This window comes from Aspergillus terreus, genomic scaffold (assembly GCF_000149615.1).
Source record: "Aspergillus terreus NIH2624 scaffold_3 genomic scaffold, whole genome shotgun sequence".
Lineage (NCBI taxonomy): Eukaryota > Fungi > Ascomycota > Eurotiomycetes > Eurotiales > Aspergillaceae > Aspergillus > Aspergillus terreus.
Window position 1 is genome coordinate 1,877,885 of NT_165926.1, and position 14,764 is coordinate 1,892,648.

Consider the following 14,764-nt stretch of genomic DNA (forward strand, 5'->3'; position numbering starts at 1 on the left):
GTTTTCCGCAGATAGAACGAATTCATGTATTGGCCCATGCTCGTCACCGCACAATGCAGGCATGTATCAAAGCTCCACGTCTATAGTATACAGATAGATATTCATGCTGTTCAGTGGTATAAGACTGCACGACCCTGACGCTTCACAAGAGTATTCCGATGCGAGAAATTCTGTTTCCAAAACTCAAACAAAAGAAGAGGTGTATTGACAGAGAGGTATATAAGAAAACACCGCCTACTCATCCAGCTCGAGTTGCATTTCTCGTTCTGCAACAGTCAGCCATTTGTAAACGAGCACGCGGACTGGCAATGAATCAACATACCCCATATCTTGTTGGCCGATGCGACAATAATCTCCGCTTTGGCGAGTAGCTTTTTGGAATAGCGTTCAGCATCCGCAGGGTCCAACTGGTTTTTCTGTGCTTTGACTGGGTTCGCCTGTTACACGCATCAGTATGGATCGGAGGGGGTACATTTGATCCGAGTTCCAACATACCATCATCAGCACCGGAACCAGGTCTTTTGCGTCAGCCTCGGCTAGCGCTCTTAAGTTCCGAAAACCATTTTCACGGAGAAGCCTTGCTGTCCACCCTTTGACATAAGTCACCTGCGCCATTTCCAGCAAGTCGGCGCGAGCACCGGCCTCGAGCCGGTCCCGCATATGATCCAACACGGCGGCGAGCATGCCCCAACCCATGCGTTGACAAAATTTCACCATGCCTGCCGCGAACCCATGACATTGCTGCGCTAACGTCTGGATCGCCCCGCGGGGGATACGGTAGCGATTCGCAATGACGGATAGCGGCACTTCGTTGCTTAAGTCGCGTAGTTGGAAAGCTGTGTACGCACGACGATAAATCCGAGCTAATTTCACCTGTTCGGGGGTACTCTCCTTTAGGGATGCACCGCTCTGGACCCTGGGAACCATCAGTATTTTCGAATGGGCCAACAGGCTGCGCGGAGAGAGACGCATATTGCGTGTCTTACATTGTATTCACAAAACCCGGCTGTACCCCGACGAATTGTAAGGCGCGCAAACCGCTTTCGTCGAGTTCGTCGAGCTGATCCCGAAACACTAGCCAATCGATCTGGGTATTCATCGCCATCTGGAGAGGGGTAAACATGTAAAATATGTGCATTTCCCCATCCATCACAAAGGCCTGAAGGGCTCGACTCAGCTCTTCGTGTACGAACAGGCCGTCCTCAGGCGCAAATGCAGAGGCGACAACTGCCTGGCCAAGCTGAGTGGCCCCATACGACTCGTCGTCGTTTTGCCGAAGGAGCTTCTCGTTGATTAATTCTTCGAGTGCCGAGTGCATGATGCTGTACGCGATTTTCTTATCCATCGTTCGGTAGAGCAGGGTACATTTCACATATTCCTTGATCGCATCATAGCCTGATACAAGGCCCGTGGCAATGGCTTCTAGGAGCGCTCTTTACGGGGTTAATTCGGGACGGTTCTAGTCACAGCATCAACGAACGTACCTTTTGAGACCCCGCTTTTCCGGCGCGAGACAGCTCTCTATTGCCGGCATATCAGCCTCTAAGAGATCGCAGACGGCTTGAAGATCGGATTTGCCACATATCAAGTACGTCTCGCCGACCTCATCCTTCCCCTTGCGGCCGGCTCGACCACACATTTGACGACTTGACCTATTAGCAAGAATTATGATAAGAGAATGATGACAGCTTACAGCATCGCTGGTCCAACCAGTTCTCGCCCCATGCGAGCCCCGTTAATGATGACTCTCCTCGCAGGCAAATTCACGCCTGCGGCGAGGCTACAAGTAGCCACAAGTACTTTTAGCGCCCCCTGGTCGTAAGCCTGGGCAATCAGCTCCCGCTCCTCCGTGGTCATCCCCGCATCTGACGTAAAGTCAGCCATGGCTCGAATATCATGGATTGATCATAGCCAAGTACTCACGATGGAATCCCACGCCCTTGACAAGCGTTGTCTCGAGGACAGGATCAAGCCCACTAGGGAGGCTTCGTAATTCAGCAAGTAAATCTAATCGTTTCACAAGCTCTTCCGGGTCAACGGCAGACTGCGCTGGCATTGCCTCACTAATGGTAGAGGCATGGATTTGACAACCTTGACGACTACCGCAGAACACCAACGCACCGTATCCGGCAGCTGCGGTGTCCACTGCCAGAGCAACCATGGCGTTTGCCGTGGGATTCGCAAATTCTCGAAACTTTGAAGGTTCAACGATGCGATGTGGAGGCATTGTGTCTGTAAGGGATGCTGTCTGTGCTGACGCTAGTTTGGTGATCGTCTGAAACAATTGTCTCGAGGTTGCAGCGGGATAAATGGCATTGTCAAACACCAGATAATCATCGATGGGGACTGGTCGATAAGTCGAGACAAAGTAGCTGGCATTTATCCACTCCGCCAGTAGTTCCGTATTCTTGATATTGTCAGATACTCTCGACACAACCATCTTAGATATGACTTACAGAAAGCGTGGCGCTCATGCCAATGATTTGGATTTTCTGCTGGAGTAACAGCAGCTTAGTGACCATCAGCTCTATGAGGTAGCCACGATGTTCATCATCCAACATGTGTAATTCATCCAGGACGACAACACCCAAGTCTCCAATAGTGCATTCTTCAATCGCCGAGTTGATCAAAGAGTTTGCCTGAATCCTGGGTCAGATGAATAGAAAAGATACAGGAAAGGAGCATACGGGGCTAGACCTTCTCTATGGTGCAGACGGCGATATCAGTATCCGCCCAAGACGCCGATGTCTTGCTTCCACCAAAGTAGCCGGTCACCCGAACTGAACGCTGCAGTTTCTTCCAGCGCTGTTGATACGGATTCAGCGGAGCCATCGGATCCTCATCGGTGTCAATGTACTTCTCTACATCTTGCACGATGCGCCTAAGCCACTTTAGTTTCTCCTGGACCAAAGCGACGTAGGGTAGCACAAGAATCGCTTTGCAGGAAGGTCTCTCGATGATGCGTTTGAGCATCAGCACATCGGCGACGAGAGATTTCCCTCCCCCTGTGGGAGCGGTGTATACCAAATGGCGGGTCCCTTCCAGCAAACCGGGGGCTTGTAGACAAGACGCCTGCCAAGGATAGATTTCCTTGATTCCAAGGGAAGCAAAATTGGCGACCAGCGCAGGAGACAGATTATATAGAGGATGTTTCAAGAAGAGCATGCCATCCTGATCATACTTCTGTCGATCAGGGTCTGCGTTGTGCTGTCTGGTCTTTGCTCCTGGGACGGTGGCCGTCACGGAGCGGATCTCGCTGGCGACTAAACGATTACGTCCAGGGACCAAAGACGGACGAACAAAATCAACTTTTCCCAGGGGCACTCCTTGACCTTGACGAAAGCGTGTGTTGTTGGGAGCGTTGGAGGTGTCTCGTATACTTGGGGCCTTTTCCGGCTTGTTGTCCGCAGAAGACTCCGCGAGTCGTTTATGGCCAGCCACTGGAGTTACATCGTACGTTTGCTGACGCGCAACGTCAATAGAGGTCTGGAAGCCATGAGTCTGAACTGACTTCCCGGACTGTGCGGACATTCCTTGATTGGAAGTCTAGGTAGGAATCAATGGAATGGGTTCTGGACGTGATCAACAAATAAGCTCCTATCAACATTACAAGACGAGCAGATTCCAGCCCAACAAACAGGGGTCGGAGAATAAAAAAAGATTGATGCGTGCTAAACCAGCTCAAGCTGTTCCTGTAGGCACCTACCTCATCTGCCTGCCTGCCTGCGTGCCTGTTGATTTGAATCATCCAGAGACTAACGCGGGGGTGTAACGCGCCGAGTCGTTTCGGGAAGCTGCAGCGGGGACCGCCTCAGGCACCAGGGCATCGAGTCTAAACTCCATGTGGAGTAGCCTGCCTGACAGCCTCAGGCCACATACATATTAAATTACTCTTGCAGGGTGTGTGCGGAACGTTCCTGGATCGCTCATATCGGAAGCCCTGCTGATCAGCATGTCCATCAAGGCACTCGGCCTAACCCAACTGAGCTTGGTTCTCTGCATTAGCCCGCGCACGACGTGCTCGTTTACCCACCACGGATACCTTGGCCATAATTCAGCCAGCAAAGAGGCCGCCGCGCCGTGGTGACTGAGGACTACGGAGTATGGGCACTCCGTACATGTTCCCCAACCCACTACTCAGACCCATTCCACCATGAGGCCAGACGGATCGCCGACCGCAGTTCGCCCAGCGACAATGTTCTTACTCTGAATTTATGTCGCTCATGCCTCACCACTGCAGAGGAGATTTCGTGGATGACTAGTCCATGTGTCCTTTGATTACCCGATGAGACCGTTCGACATTTTCCAATCTCGATACGGTTGCTCTGCAGTAGAAGTGGCCTACAGGAGTTAGTATTATTATTTGACACCCCTTGACGCGGAAAGTCCATTTTACATTCTCCCCTCACTTCCGGTCCGCTAGTTTCTTGGGGTTAGCGAATAATATTGCCTATCCTCACCGGTCTGGTTCCTCAAATATCGACTGAAATATCTGCCTACACCCGACCCAGCGGCACAAAAGCACCATGGAGTACGGAGTACCTAACCTAGACACTGCTCCGCTGATGACAACCCGACCTGGGTCGGATGTCTCGGCGAAAATGCCGCGTATATCCAGTCTCGACCTCGGGATTCTGAATCCAGGACGATTTTATTTTATTTTTATTTTATTTTTATTTTATTTTTATTTTATTTTATTTTATTTTTTTTTTTTAGTAAAAAAGAGAGAAATAGAAAAAGGAAAATAGAGTACCTGGGGCTCCACTTATGTGGCCATCTCCGTTTAAAGCAACTTGTTCCTACGGAGTACATCATGTTATTTGTTCAAAGTCCCAACAGCCGGAAGTCTCTCCAGCAATACCGGCCGGCTGACTTTCCGATGCAGAGCCATCTGATCAAAATCGGTTCATTTCCGTTTCTCGTTTGACGAATACATCAGCATGTCTTCATCTCACAACCAAACAGACCTACCTGGTCGTCGTCTCCTGTTTGTTCGTATCAGCGCGACCCTGTCTACCTTCTAATTCGCCGACGGTATGCCTCGAATGAAGAAACGTGATGTCAGACGAAACTTTCCCGGAGTTCGTCGATGCCTTCCCATGTCTCGTTGGGTATGCCCACCGCCCACAGTCTGGTGCTTCTGCTCTCAACTTCGACCCTCTGTCGTAAAAATTACCAGTGGCACCCAAGCCTTGATCGCCATAATCCCCACGAACTTGCAGGAATGGCCAGAGAACATGGTCGAATCACAGGCGCAAGGTAAAGGGCGATTATTACCGAAATAAAGGAGTCGAATAATCGATCTCGCCAGACGCGCCCATTCCAATTTGTCCACAACCGAGCGACGGACATTTTGCTTTTGCTGGTGTGGCAGGCTAGTCGTAGATTGTAATGTGGCAACTTGTGGACAGAGTCAGGGCCATTTGCACGCAGCAAATCAGCGGACGCGGAGGTATTTTACCCTGCTAAAAGTGACTGTTATTGGCCCGAGAGTGCTGCGGTAGATGATCCTAGCAAGCACCCAAGGTACGTAACCTACCGGCAACTTGACCACCTACATTCCTACCTACTCCGTACGGCGATGTGTGGTCAGACGCCCCAGGCTCACCCAGAAACAGAAAAGACAGGCCAGGTCGCCGGAGAGCCGTTATCTTCACCCCCCGTCGTCACGGTTTCAATTATTCCCGTGGATATGCTGTCATCATACGTACGGAGTAGTAGATGTCCATCCCCCTTTGGGAGACGGCCAAGAGTTGAAATGGCCCGCTCTCGCGGGGAGGACCCAGTAGTGCCATATCCTACATAAAATAACCACACTAAGGGTTTCTCCCTGTGTTATCATCACCTCGGTCCTCCCACTCTGTCGTCCGACCCTGCTGTAGCGAGGGTAGGTTACGAACCAATAATATCAACAATGATATTTTGTCTCCCGTAAGCATCACGCAAGCAGTATCTGTGAACTAGGGCGACCAAAGCCGTAGGTCTGCATAAGGACGAAACTGCATCGAAGGATCTACCGTGTCCATGCTAAATCGCTACTAGTGAACGGTTAGTCAGTACTGCAGGCCACAAAGGAGCCATGGGACTCAACACCCTACTCCGTTTTTACCGTGGTGTTGTTGAACCGAGTTTTCGGTCGTGTAAACTAGGAGCCTTTCCCTTTTCAGTAGGCCTCCATCCACTCAACTTCCACGCCTTCAAGACAAGACGCTTTGGTCGTACAGGACCACTCTGTGGGATACCCCTCTTCTTTCCCTTTTGCGTGCCCAGGGTAAAAAGGTAGCTATGTAATTATCGAGAGAGGGCGTTGTTGCTTTTGAGATCCTTTGACCAGAACCCGTCTCTCGACAGTCATTCGTTGAATTTCCTTTGCATTTTGATTAGAGTCGCTTTCATTTTTCATTTTCATACCTGGTTGCTGGGGTTGCTTTTCTATCAATGTCTCTTGATGACTGTCCTTTATCTGTCTCAGATCGTTTGTGTGCTGAAACAATGAGGACAGGAATAGGTCACTAATCCACGCCGGTGAATGCTGGTCACCAAATGATCTCATGCATAGCCAATCATGAAAACATCAAAGTTTGAATATTATGATGGGGTTGAGAGATCGGATTACGTCTTGATAGGGGAACAAATAGGCGGGTAAGTAATGAATCATGTGGTAGGTTTCGTAATAGTGTTATATGCACTCTGAGTCTCTCTGTTCATACTTAACATCGTCCACAAACTGACTCGAAGGCAAGACATTTCTTTGTCTCCATCGTAACAATATCTTCCAGTTGTAGATACAACGGATTATGATCGCGATTGTCATGATCGAGGGGTTCATGGATCCTTTCAGCCCACATCCACGATAGACTTGGCGCTTGGGTTTCCAGATCCAGCCTGCATGCGCTGCCCTACGTGACAACATTCCTGCCACAGGTTATTATTATTGTGTATCCATACCCTCCGGCCGTGGCTCTCCCTTCATTAAGTTACCTACCTAACCACCTAGGCACCCACTTATGGCGCCTTGACCAGACGGCCTTTGAGCCGAAGGTACCAGGGCTACCACCGCGAATCAAACCATCTTCCTTCGGCCATCTGGACGGGCGATACTCGGTACCTGGGCAAGGACGTTCAAGCGTGCATCATTGTTTCCTATTTTTGCTACACTCTTTCGCTTCTGAGCCTTCTCTGATCTCTTTAACCCTCTGGAGATTCTTTATTGTTTTTGTCGCGTATCCCGTGGCATAATAGGCTGACCTTCTTCCTCCGTGCCCCTCTCCCCGAACTATTCGTCTCATCGTTATTCTTCCTACCGGGCCGCTCGGCCCACACAATCCGTTTCTAACAGGACCAGTAGTAGTAGCCACCGTAGTGGCAGTAGTAGTTAGTCGGTGATACTGATGCCCTCCCGCTAAACCCAGTAACTACATAGATCATCCCACACTGTCTAGGAAGAGCAAGGGGAAGCGGTGATAAGGAAAATAATCAGGGTCCCCCTCCAAAAATTCAATAATCGTGATGCACCCCTCCGCCTCTCTCCGTTCTAACGGCGCGGGAAGAAGTTAACTCATCCAGACCACCGGGACGCTTGACCCTATCCCGAACTCGACAGGGCCTGCACCTCCCGATGGGAATCATCGTGGGAAGGGAGATCGCCCAGGAATAAAGAGAAAGACGTCCAGGCCAAAATCAAAACGAACAGCAGGGACAAGAGGAATGGGGAATTTCTTTGGTTCATGGTGGATGGAGGATCCGTCATATTAACACATCGGGACTAGGGGCGAGGACGTGGACTGGTCGGGATCCTCGACGGCTTTCCTGATTCTCTCTTTCTTCTCTTTCTTCGCGTTTCCCTTCTTGTGTTTCTTGTTCTTCTTCATCGGCCTGTCTTCTTCTTCTTCTCTTCCTCCTCCTCCCTCTCCTCCTCTTCCTCCCCGACTCTACTATCTACTATCTCCTCCCCCCTTCATCCTTCTTTCCCTCGTTCCACACATCCCCACCTCCCTTTCTTATGCTCGACCTGTTCATCCATTCCTCCCGTCTCCTTTCGTTTCATTAGTTCGTCAGTCCTGGCCCAGTCTATCTGGGTAATCTACGAACTGATCGACTTCCCACTGACCTGCACCAACTTCATTTGGGCGGAGTATTGCAAGACATATCGCTTTCATTATTGTCTCTTTGCCTTCTTCTGACGGTCTCTGGCCTGACCGTGACTCTTACGTTGCTCTTCGTTTGACTTTCCGATAGCCTCAGTGGCCCTGCTTGACTCCCCTGCCTCAAGAGCCACTGGATTCCTTCTCCTTGTTTCTTAGCTATATTGGCCGCGTTACTGTCACTTCATCGCCTCTGATTTTCATCCCAGTGATCTGGGTTCTTGATCCCCTTCCCGTCCGACGTAGGACCGCGATTTGGTTGTTTCCGGGAGGTCGTCGATCTTGATATCCGAGCCTCTTGTGCCATTCTCAGCATTGGATCCGCTACGGATCTTCTTCACCCTTGCGGAAATCCGCAGGAGCTAAGAAAGAAACCAGGCCAAGAAAAAAAGTGGCCACGACTGGGGAAGGAGAGGAAACCAGAAGACTTTCACCATCATCATCACCGACAGAAGCGATTGGGCCTTGCGCCTTGTTTTCCAACAGGCTGTCGATAGGCACCCCATCTGCGCCACAGGAGATTTTCTTCTTTCTTTCTTGGTACTCGGCCGATGCCGTTGTTCAAACTACCTTACCAACTGTGAACCCAACTTTCTGATGAGGGATCGCCTCCCACCCCCCATCACGGCCCGTTGCTGAACAGCATTACGTCTAATCTCCCCGTGTGCGAGACGCTTTTTCGTGTTCCGCCCTATCTGGAACCTCCGCCGCCTTTTTGATTCCTCCCACCCCCAACCCCCATTTTTTAGTTTTGTTTTCTTCTCGCGCGCGCCTGAGGGTTGGTCATGGCCTCCGATAGGTCACCGCCCCAGAAATCACAGCAACCGCACCACGTGAGGCCTAACCCGCCATCCTCTGCCACTGCTGCTGCTTCCACTGTCCCATCGTCGCGCACGGGTTCTCCCGACTCTTCACGCCCCCAGGAGACCCCCGTCGTCGATGATTTGCAACCACCCCCATCCCAGCCCATGACTGCCAGCGCATCGCCTGGTGAGCCTGGCCCCTCGGAGCCCCCTAGTAACTCCGCCACGCCTGCGCCGTATGGCACTCGTTCGCGAGGTCGAAATGCGGCTCCTCGCCCCAATTACGCCGAGGACCGTGATATCGACATGGATCTGGAGATCGCCCACCCAGCGCCCTCAAAGTCCGCCAAACGGAGTAGTGGCGTCGGTGCCAACAACACACTCAACGGCTCCAGGTCAGATGGCGAAAAACCTCACTCATCGTCAAATTCCCGAAAAAATCAAACAGCGGTGAATGGGACCAATGCCGCTGCCGCCGCCCGGGATGCCATTCCAGGCACATCCTCATTCTCGACAAAGTCCGATGAAGCCAACGCGTCTTCCTCCAGCTCCAGGAAACGGAAACAGCCGGCGAGCTCGGCCAACTCTCAATCTGCTAATGGGAATGCGACAAAGAAGATTTTCACGGCGGCCCCCAGCGCCACCGTGGGCGACATCTGCTCCAATATGGTCTCTTTCGAGACGCATGGGGCTTATTTGAACGATGGGCAGCTGAAAGCTGATGATGGCTCCACGTTTGCCGTAAATGGTCAGTATTATTTTGACGCCCCTTGTCCGCGATCCTAATCTCTAGCCAACAATTCTTACTGAGGCGTTCATCTAGATCATGTCTATCTTATCTGCGAACCTCCAGGGGAGCCATATTATTTGGCACGCATCATGGAGTTCCTCCCTTCCAAGGACAACCCTTCGGGGCCGATCGAGGCCTTACGGGTAAACTGGTATTACCGGCCACGTGACATCCAGCGTAAAGTGGCGGACTCCAGACTTGTATTTGCATCCATGCATTCCGATACATGTCCGCTTGGTTCGCTGCGGGGAAAGTGCCAAATAAAGCATCTTTCAGAGATCGATGATCTCGACGAGTATCGGAAGACGCGAGATTGCTTTTGGTACGACAAGATGTTCGATCGGTATATTCATCGCTATTACGAAGTGATCCCTACAAAGAGGGTCATCAATGTCCCGGCAAATGTGAAGAAGGTCCTTGATGACCGTTGGAAATTCGTCCTGGTCGAAATCGGGAAGCGCAAGGAGTTGACAAGCGCTGTCAAAACTTGCAAGCGATGTGGTCTATATGCTGCGAGGTATGTACCATCCTTACTGGCATCATCTGGACAGTTTACACTAATCTAGTTCCACATAGCACTGATTCCGTCGATTGTGCTGTGTGCCATGACACGTATCATATGTACTGTGTGCGCCCGGTCCTCACGAAGAAGCCCGCTCGAGGATTCGCCTGGGCGTGTGCAGCCTGTAGTCGCGCCCAAGAACGAAAGCTCGAGGCCCGCAACACCCCCATTCTGGGCGAGACTCTCGCAGAAGCGGAAGAGGAAATCGTCGAGGAAGAAGAAGAGGACCCTAATGCCGCTGCGAATGGCACTGCGGGGAGTACGCCTGCTCCAGTGGAAGAAGAAGTCCGACCGGCAACCGAAGAGCAGATGGCCCAGGCCAGAATGTGGCCTTATCGCTACCTCGGAATTCACTGTCGTGTGGAGGACGCTTTGGACTATGATGACCGTATATACCCTCGCGCCAGTTCTCGATTAGGACCACGACATCAGGCCATGGTAATCCCGTGGCACGGCCGTCCCGTGGAATACGTCAAACCACCTGACATCAAGAAGAAGTACGTGCGAACTCCTGGAGGCCGCAGGGAGGTCAGACTGTCCAAAGAGGCGCTTGCCGCAATCGAAGCCGCCAAACAAGAGAAAGCAAATCGGCCGAAATGGGTAATGGATGAGCCCCCTGGGTACATTCACCGAGGCGAAGACGAGCCAGTGACCGTGAACGGCAAGCAGGTGCGGACAGCCGAGTTGATGTTCAAGATGCCCGAGCCGGATCAGATTCCGTCGAGAGGCGAGGACGATGTACCGGGATCTGATCTGAGTCCCACTGATCGGGAGAAGTTCATTGATGAATATATGGCCCGTGCGAAGGAATTGGCTCCCGAATTGGGCGTGGAAAAGTATTCCACGAATTTCCTAGACAAGGCTTTAGAGCTTCTCTACGCTAACAGCTTCGATGTTGAGGCTGCTCTGGTGAAATTGAAGCAGATGAACAAGTTCAAAGACCTGAAGGAACCCCACCTGCGCCCGGAAGAGATCAAAGCGTTCGAACAGGCTGTCGCGAAATACGGGTCCGAGTGGCGCAATATCACCAAGCATGTCGGTACCGTCCCGCACTATCAAATTGTGCGCTTCTACTACATGTGGAAGAAAACCCCCCGCGGCCGTCAAGTTTGGGGTAATTATGAAGGAAGACGGGGCAAGAAGGAGGCGAAGCGCACCACCGCGGCGAAGCTGGTGGACGATGTGGCCGACGATCAGGATGACTCCGCGTTCGATAACGATAAAGCCGAAGAGAAGAAACGTGGTTTTCAATGCAAGTTCTGCTCAACTCGAACCTCACGACAGTGGCGTCGCGCTCCTGGTGTCCCACCTGGCACCACAACACCAAGCGAACCGAACTCTAGGCAACGAGATAAGGGGCCCCAACTAACGGTCGCCCTTTGTTTACGCTGTGGCCTGCTTTGGAGAAAATACGGCATCCAGTGGGAGAGCGTCGATGAGGTCGCCAAGAAGATTGCGCAGAGTGGAAACAAATCCTGGCGTCGACGCGTGGATGAAGAGCTGTTGACACAGCTGCTTCTGTCAACTGAGACGCCGATTAGTATCAACCCCGCGACTGCTGCCACTGCCGCTGCTATTGGTGTCCCAGTAAACGCCAACCCGCAAGTGCAGCAAGAGAACACGAAGAAGAGGGGCCGGACATTGGAGAAGGAGAAAGACGGTGGCGCAACTTCGACAGCTACCTCGGTCGAGCCACCCCCGAAGAAGAAAGCCGTCCCCGAAAAGGTGCAAGAACCACCGCCCCCGATTGTACCAGATCCCCCGAAGGCCAAGATACTTCCCTGTGCTATCTGCAACAAGATGGAGCCTGGTGGCGACCAACATTTGTCTTGCAGAGATTGCCGCCTGACGGTTCACCGGAGCTGTTACGGTGTTAGCCCATCGCGAAATTGCGCCAAGTGGCTGTGCGACATGTGCTCCAACGATAGGAACCCCATGATCTCGACTTGCTATGAATGTGTCTTGTGTCCGGTGTCTTGGACCGAACATGAGCTGATGGAGGCTCCCAAGCCTGCGACGAACAGGAAAAAGACGGAGCGAGATCGGGAGAAGGAGAGACTCGAGAAAGAAATGGTCAACGAGGCTATCAAGCTATATCGTCAAAGACAAGAGGCGGTTGGCAAACCGATCGGGCCTCGGGAGCCACTCAAGCGAACTGCCGGTAACAACTGGGTCCATGTCATTTGTGCCGTTTGGACCCCAGAAATCAAGTTCGGCAGCGCCAAAGAACTCGAGCCCGCTGAAGGATTTGGATTGATCCCTCAGGAGAAGTACCGAGAGGTCTGCAAGGTCTGCAAATCGAGCAAGGGGGCTTGTGTACCGTGTCATTTTAGCGGCTGCAATGCCCACTTCCACATCGGCTGTGCTTTTCAGGCGAAGTATACATTCGGCTTTGACATCGCCCCTGTGAAGAGCTCTCGGAGGGATACTGTCAGCAGCGTGCGCCTTGGAGAGGAGACCGGGGTCGCTTCAGCCGGAATTTGGTGTCCTCATCATACAACTCCATCAGTTCATGCCATTGGCGAAGCCACCGAGGAAGAGGGCGTCAACGCGCTCCAACGATACGTCCAAGCTTATAAGCAAGCGGATCTCAGTCTGACGGGAACGGTCCGCAGGGCGACCCATATCCAACAGTCTGTCGGTGTATCGCAGCCCGGCACGTCGCACCGGCGCGCATCGACTGTCAATGGCACTGCTGCGAAGGAAGGTCACAAGGGATCAAGGACATCACCCGCGCCGGACGAGATGGCAGTCGATTCCGAGAACCGAAGTCTCCCTCCTCAACTGGATGGGGCAGGTGTGGCCAGGAAATGCGTGCACTGCTCAACGGCATACAGTCCGAGGTGGTGGCCTATTGAGCAATACCGTCGGGTGGATCATCGAACACCCCTGCTTAATGGAGTTGGCCTGAATGACGCGGCTGGAGCCAGATTTTCCTCCTCAGCGAGCCCACCATACCTTGCTCGGAACCCATCCCAGCACTCTCTGCCGAAGCTCAATGGAGATTACAGCCCCGCGGATCGGAACGGACCAGTGGGCATGGCGGATGGGCCATCCCAGACGGCTTACGAATGTCATAAATGCCACCTGAAGAAGGTAACAACATCTCAGCCTTCCCCGGAACCCAGGCCATCCCCATATTCGGCGCAACGTCCGGTTCTTCCGGCTCCGCGGCTTTCAGAATACCACGGCCATCCATATGGACCGCATAGCCACCCCTCCCAGCCCGGAGTCCTCCCGCGGCCGATTGGCCCCACGCCCAGTGGGCCTGAATGGGGTTACCCCAGCTACGATCAACGCTCCAGTGATTACGGCGAGAGCAAGGTTCGCAATGGCATGACCATGCCGCCCTATCGTACTGGGCCTTCTGCTCCTGCACACCACATGAACGGCTACCAACCTTCTCCTCCACATCACGCGCCTCCCCCGCCCTATACCGGTAGTAGCGGCCATCCCCCTCCTCCTCAGCCTTATTCGACACACCAGAGCCCGTATGGGCCGGTCCCCTTGCGTTCACCTCATCCCTCGCACGCCGTGGGCGCTCGGGCGTACGCACCATCCGCCTCGCCCCCCGACGTACAAGCGACGATGGTCCGACACTCCCCACCGCATTCTCTCAGTGCGTTGAACGGCGGGGCACCCTCACGTGTGTATTCGGTTGACCGGGTACTGGGCCCTGCTACGCAATCACCGCCGGTATCGCAGGCGCCAGTCGATCCTCGCGGTTTAACGCCCCCGACCAAGATCGAAGAGACGCCGAGTTCATCTGGGCCGCTGAGTGGTGGTCGCAACCCCAGCGGTACCAGCGGGGCCAATGGTGGCGGGTCCGGTGCGAGTGCCAGCCCGTCCCTCAAGAATCTACTCTCTTAGCGAGTGGGGGAGTCTTCGAATAATCCAGAATTGTATGATAGCCCTTTTGTCATTACAGGGACGACGTTTTGTTTCCTTGCGCTTTTCCTTTCTGTGTTTGCATGTCAAAAAGGGGTTGGGGCTATTGGATTAGAATTGCTTACAATGCTCTGTTTCGTGAGGTTTTGCTGTGCCGTTACTACCCATTCTGTTTTCTTTTGAGTTATACTTCTATCGGCTTCTGAGCATGTTGGGCGGCGGATTTGAAAGCCAACCATGGCGGCATGATCCACCCCACCGGGATGATTTGTCCTACCGGTGTGCTGCATTGATCGCTAGCGTGATATCATAATAAGACATTGAATCTACCTATATTCTATTGTATCCGAACTGGCGTAGAGAGGTCTCAAAAGGACCATAACCATGCCGAGGAGGGAATGCGGGGTCAAGGACCTACTTCGAGTCAGTCGGCCACGGTATCCCTACCGAGACCCTAGGTCTGGCCAGAGAGAGGGAGATCGGCATGGTAGCCTACGGAGTACAGAGTAATTACAGGTGCAGGCAAGAAATCCCGTAGTAGGTCCGGATGCAGGCCGGCCGGTCAGGGGTACCTTAT

General features: G+C 52.7%; 3 protein-coding genes across 3 annotated transcripts; 1 reads left to right on the plus strand and 2 right to left on the minus strand.

Annotated features, from left to right (window-relative positions):
• Positions 1–234: 234 nt before the first annotated feature.
• On the minus strand, positions 235–2,161 carry ATEG_02564 (uncharacterized protein; the record flags this gene model as incomplete). The annotated part of the gene is made up of 7 exons (XM_001211742.1): positions 235–266; positions 323–437; positions 496–916; positions 987–1,433; positions 1,485–1,646; positions 1,694–1,865; positions 1,924–2,161. 7 exons carry the CDS (start codon positions 2,159–2,161, stop codon positions 235–237), a joined length of 1,587 nt encoding a protein of 528 aa, XP_001211742.1.
• Positions 2,162–2,691: 530 nt separating this feature from the next.
• On the minus strand, positions 2,692–3,531 carry ATEG_02565 (uncharacterized protein; the record flags this gene model as incomplete). Its single annotated transcript, XM_001211743.1, has 1 exon — positions 2,692–3,531. The coding sequence occupies one exon, from the start codon at positions 3,529–3,531 to the stop codon at positions 2,692–2,694; it is 840 nt and encodes a 279-aa protein (XP_001211743.1).
• A 5,398-nt stretch (positions 3,532–8,929) lies between these two features.
• Positions 8,930–14,169, plus strand: ATEG_02566 (DNA-binding E3 ubiquitin-protein ligase SNT2; the record flags this gene model as incomplete). Its single annotated transcript, XM_001211744.1, has 3 exons — positions 8,930–9,695; positions 9,771–10,254; positions 10,314–14,169. The coding sequence occupies 3 exons, from the start codon at positions 8,930–8,932 to the stop codon at positions 14,167–14,169; spliced, it is 5,106 nt and encodes a 1,701-aa protein (XP_001211744.1).
• Between the last annotated feature and the right edge of the window lie 595 nt (positions 14,170–14,764).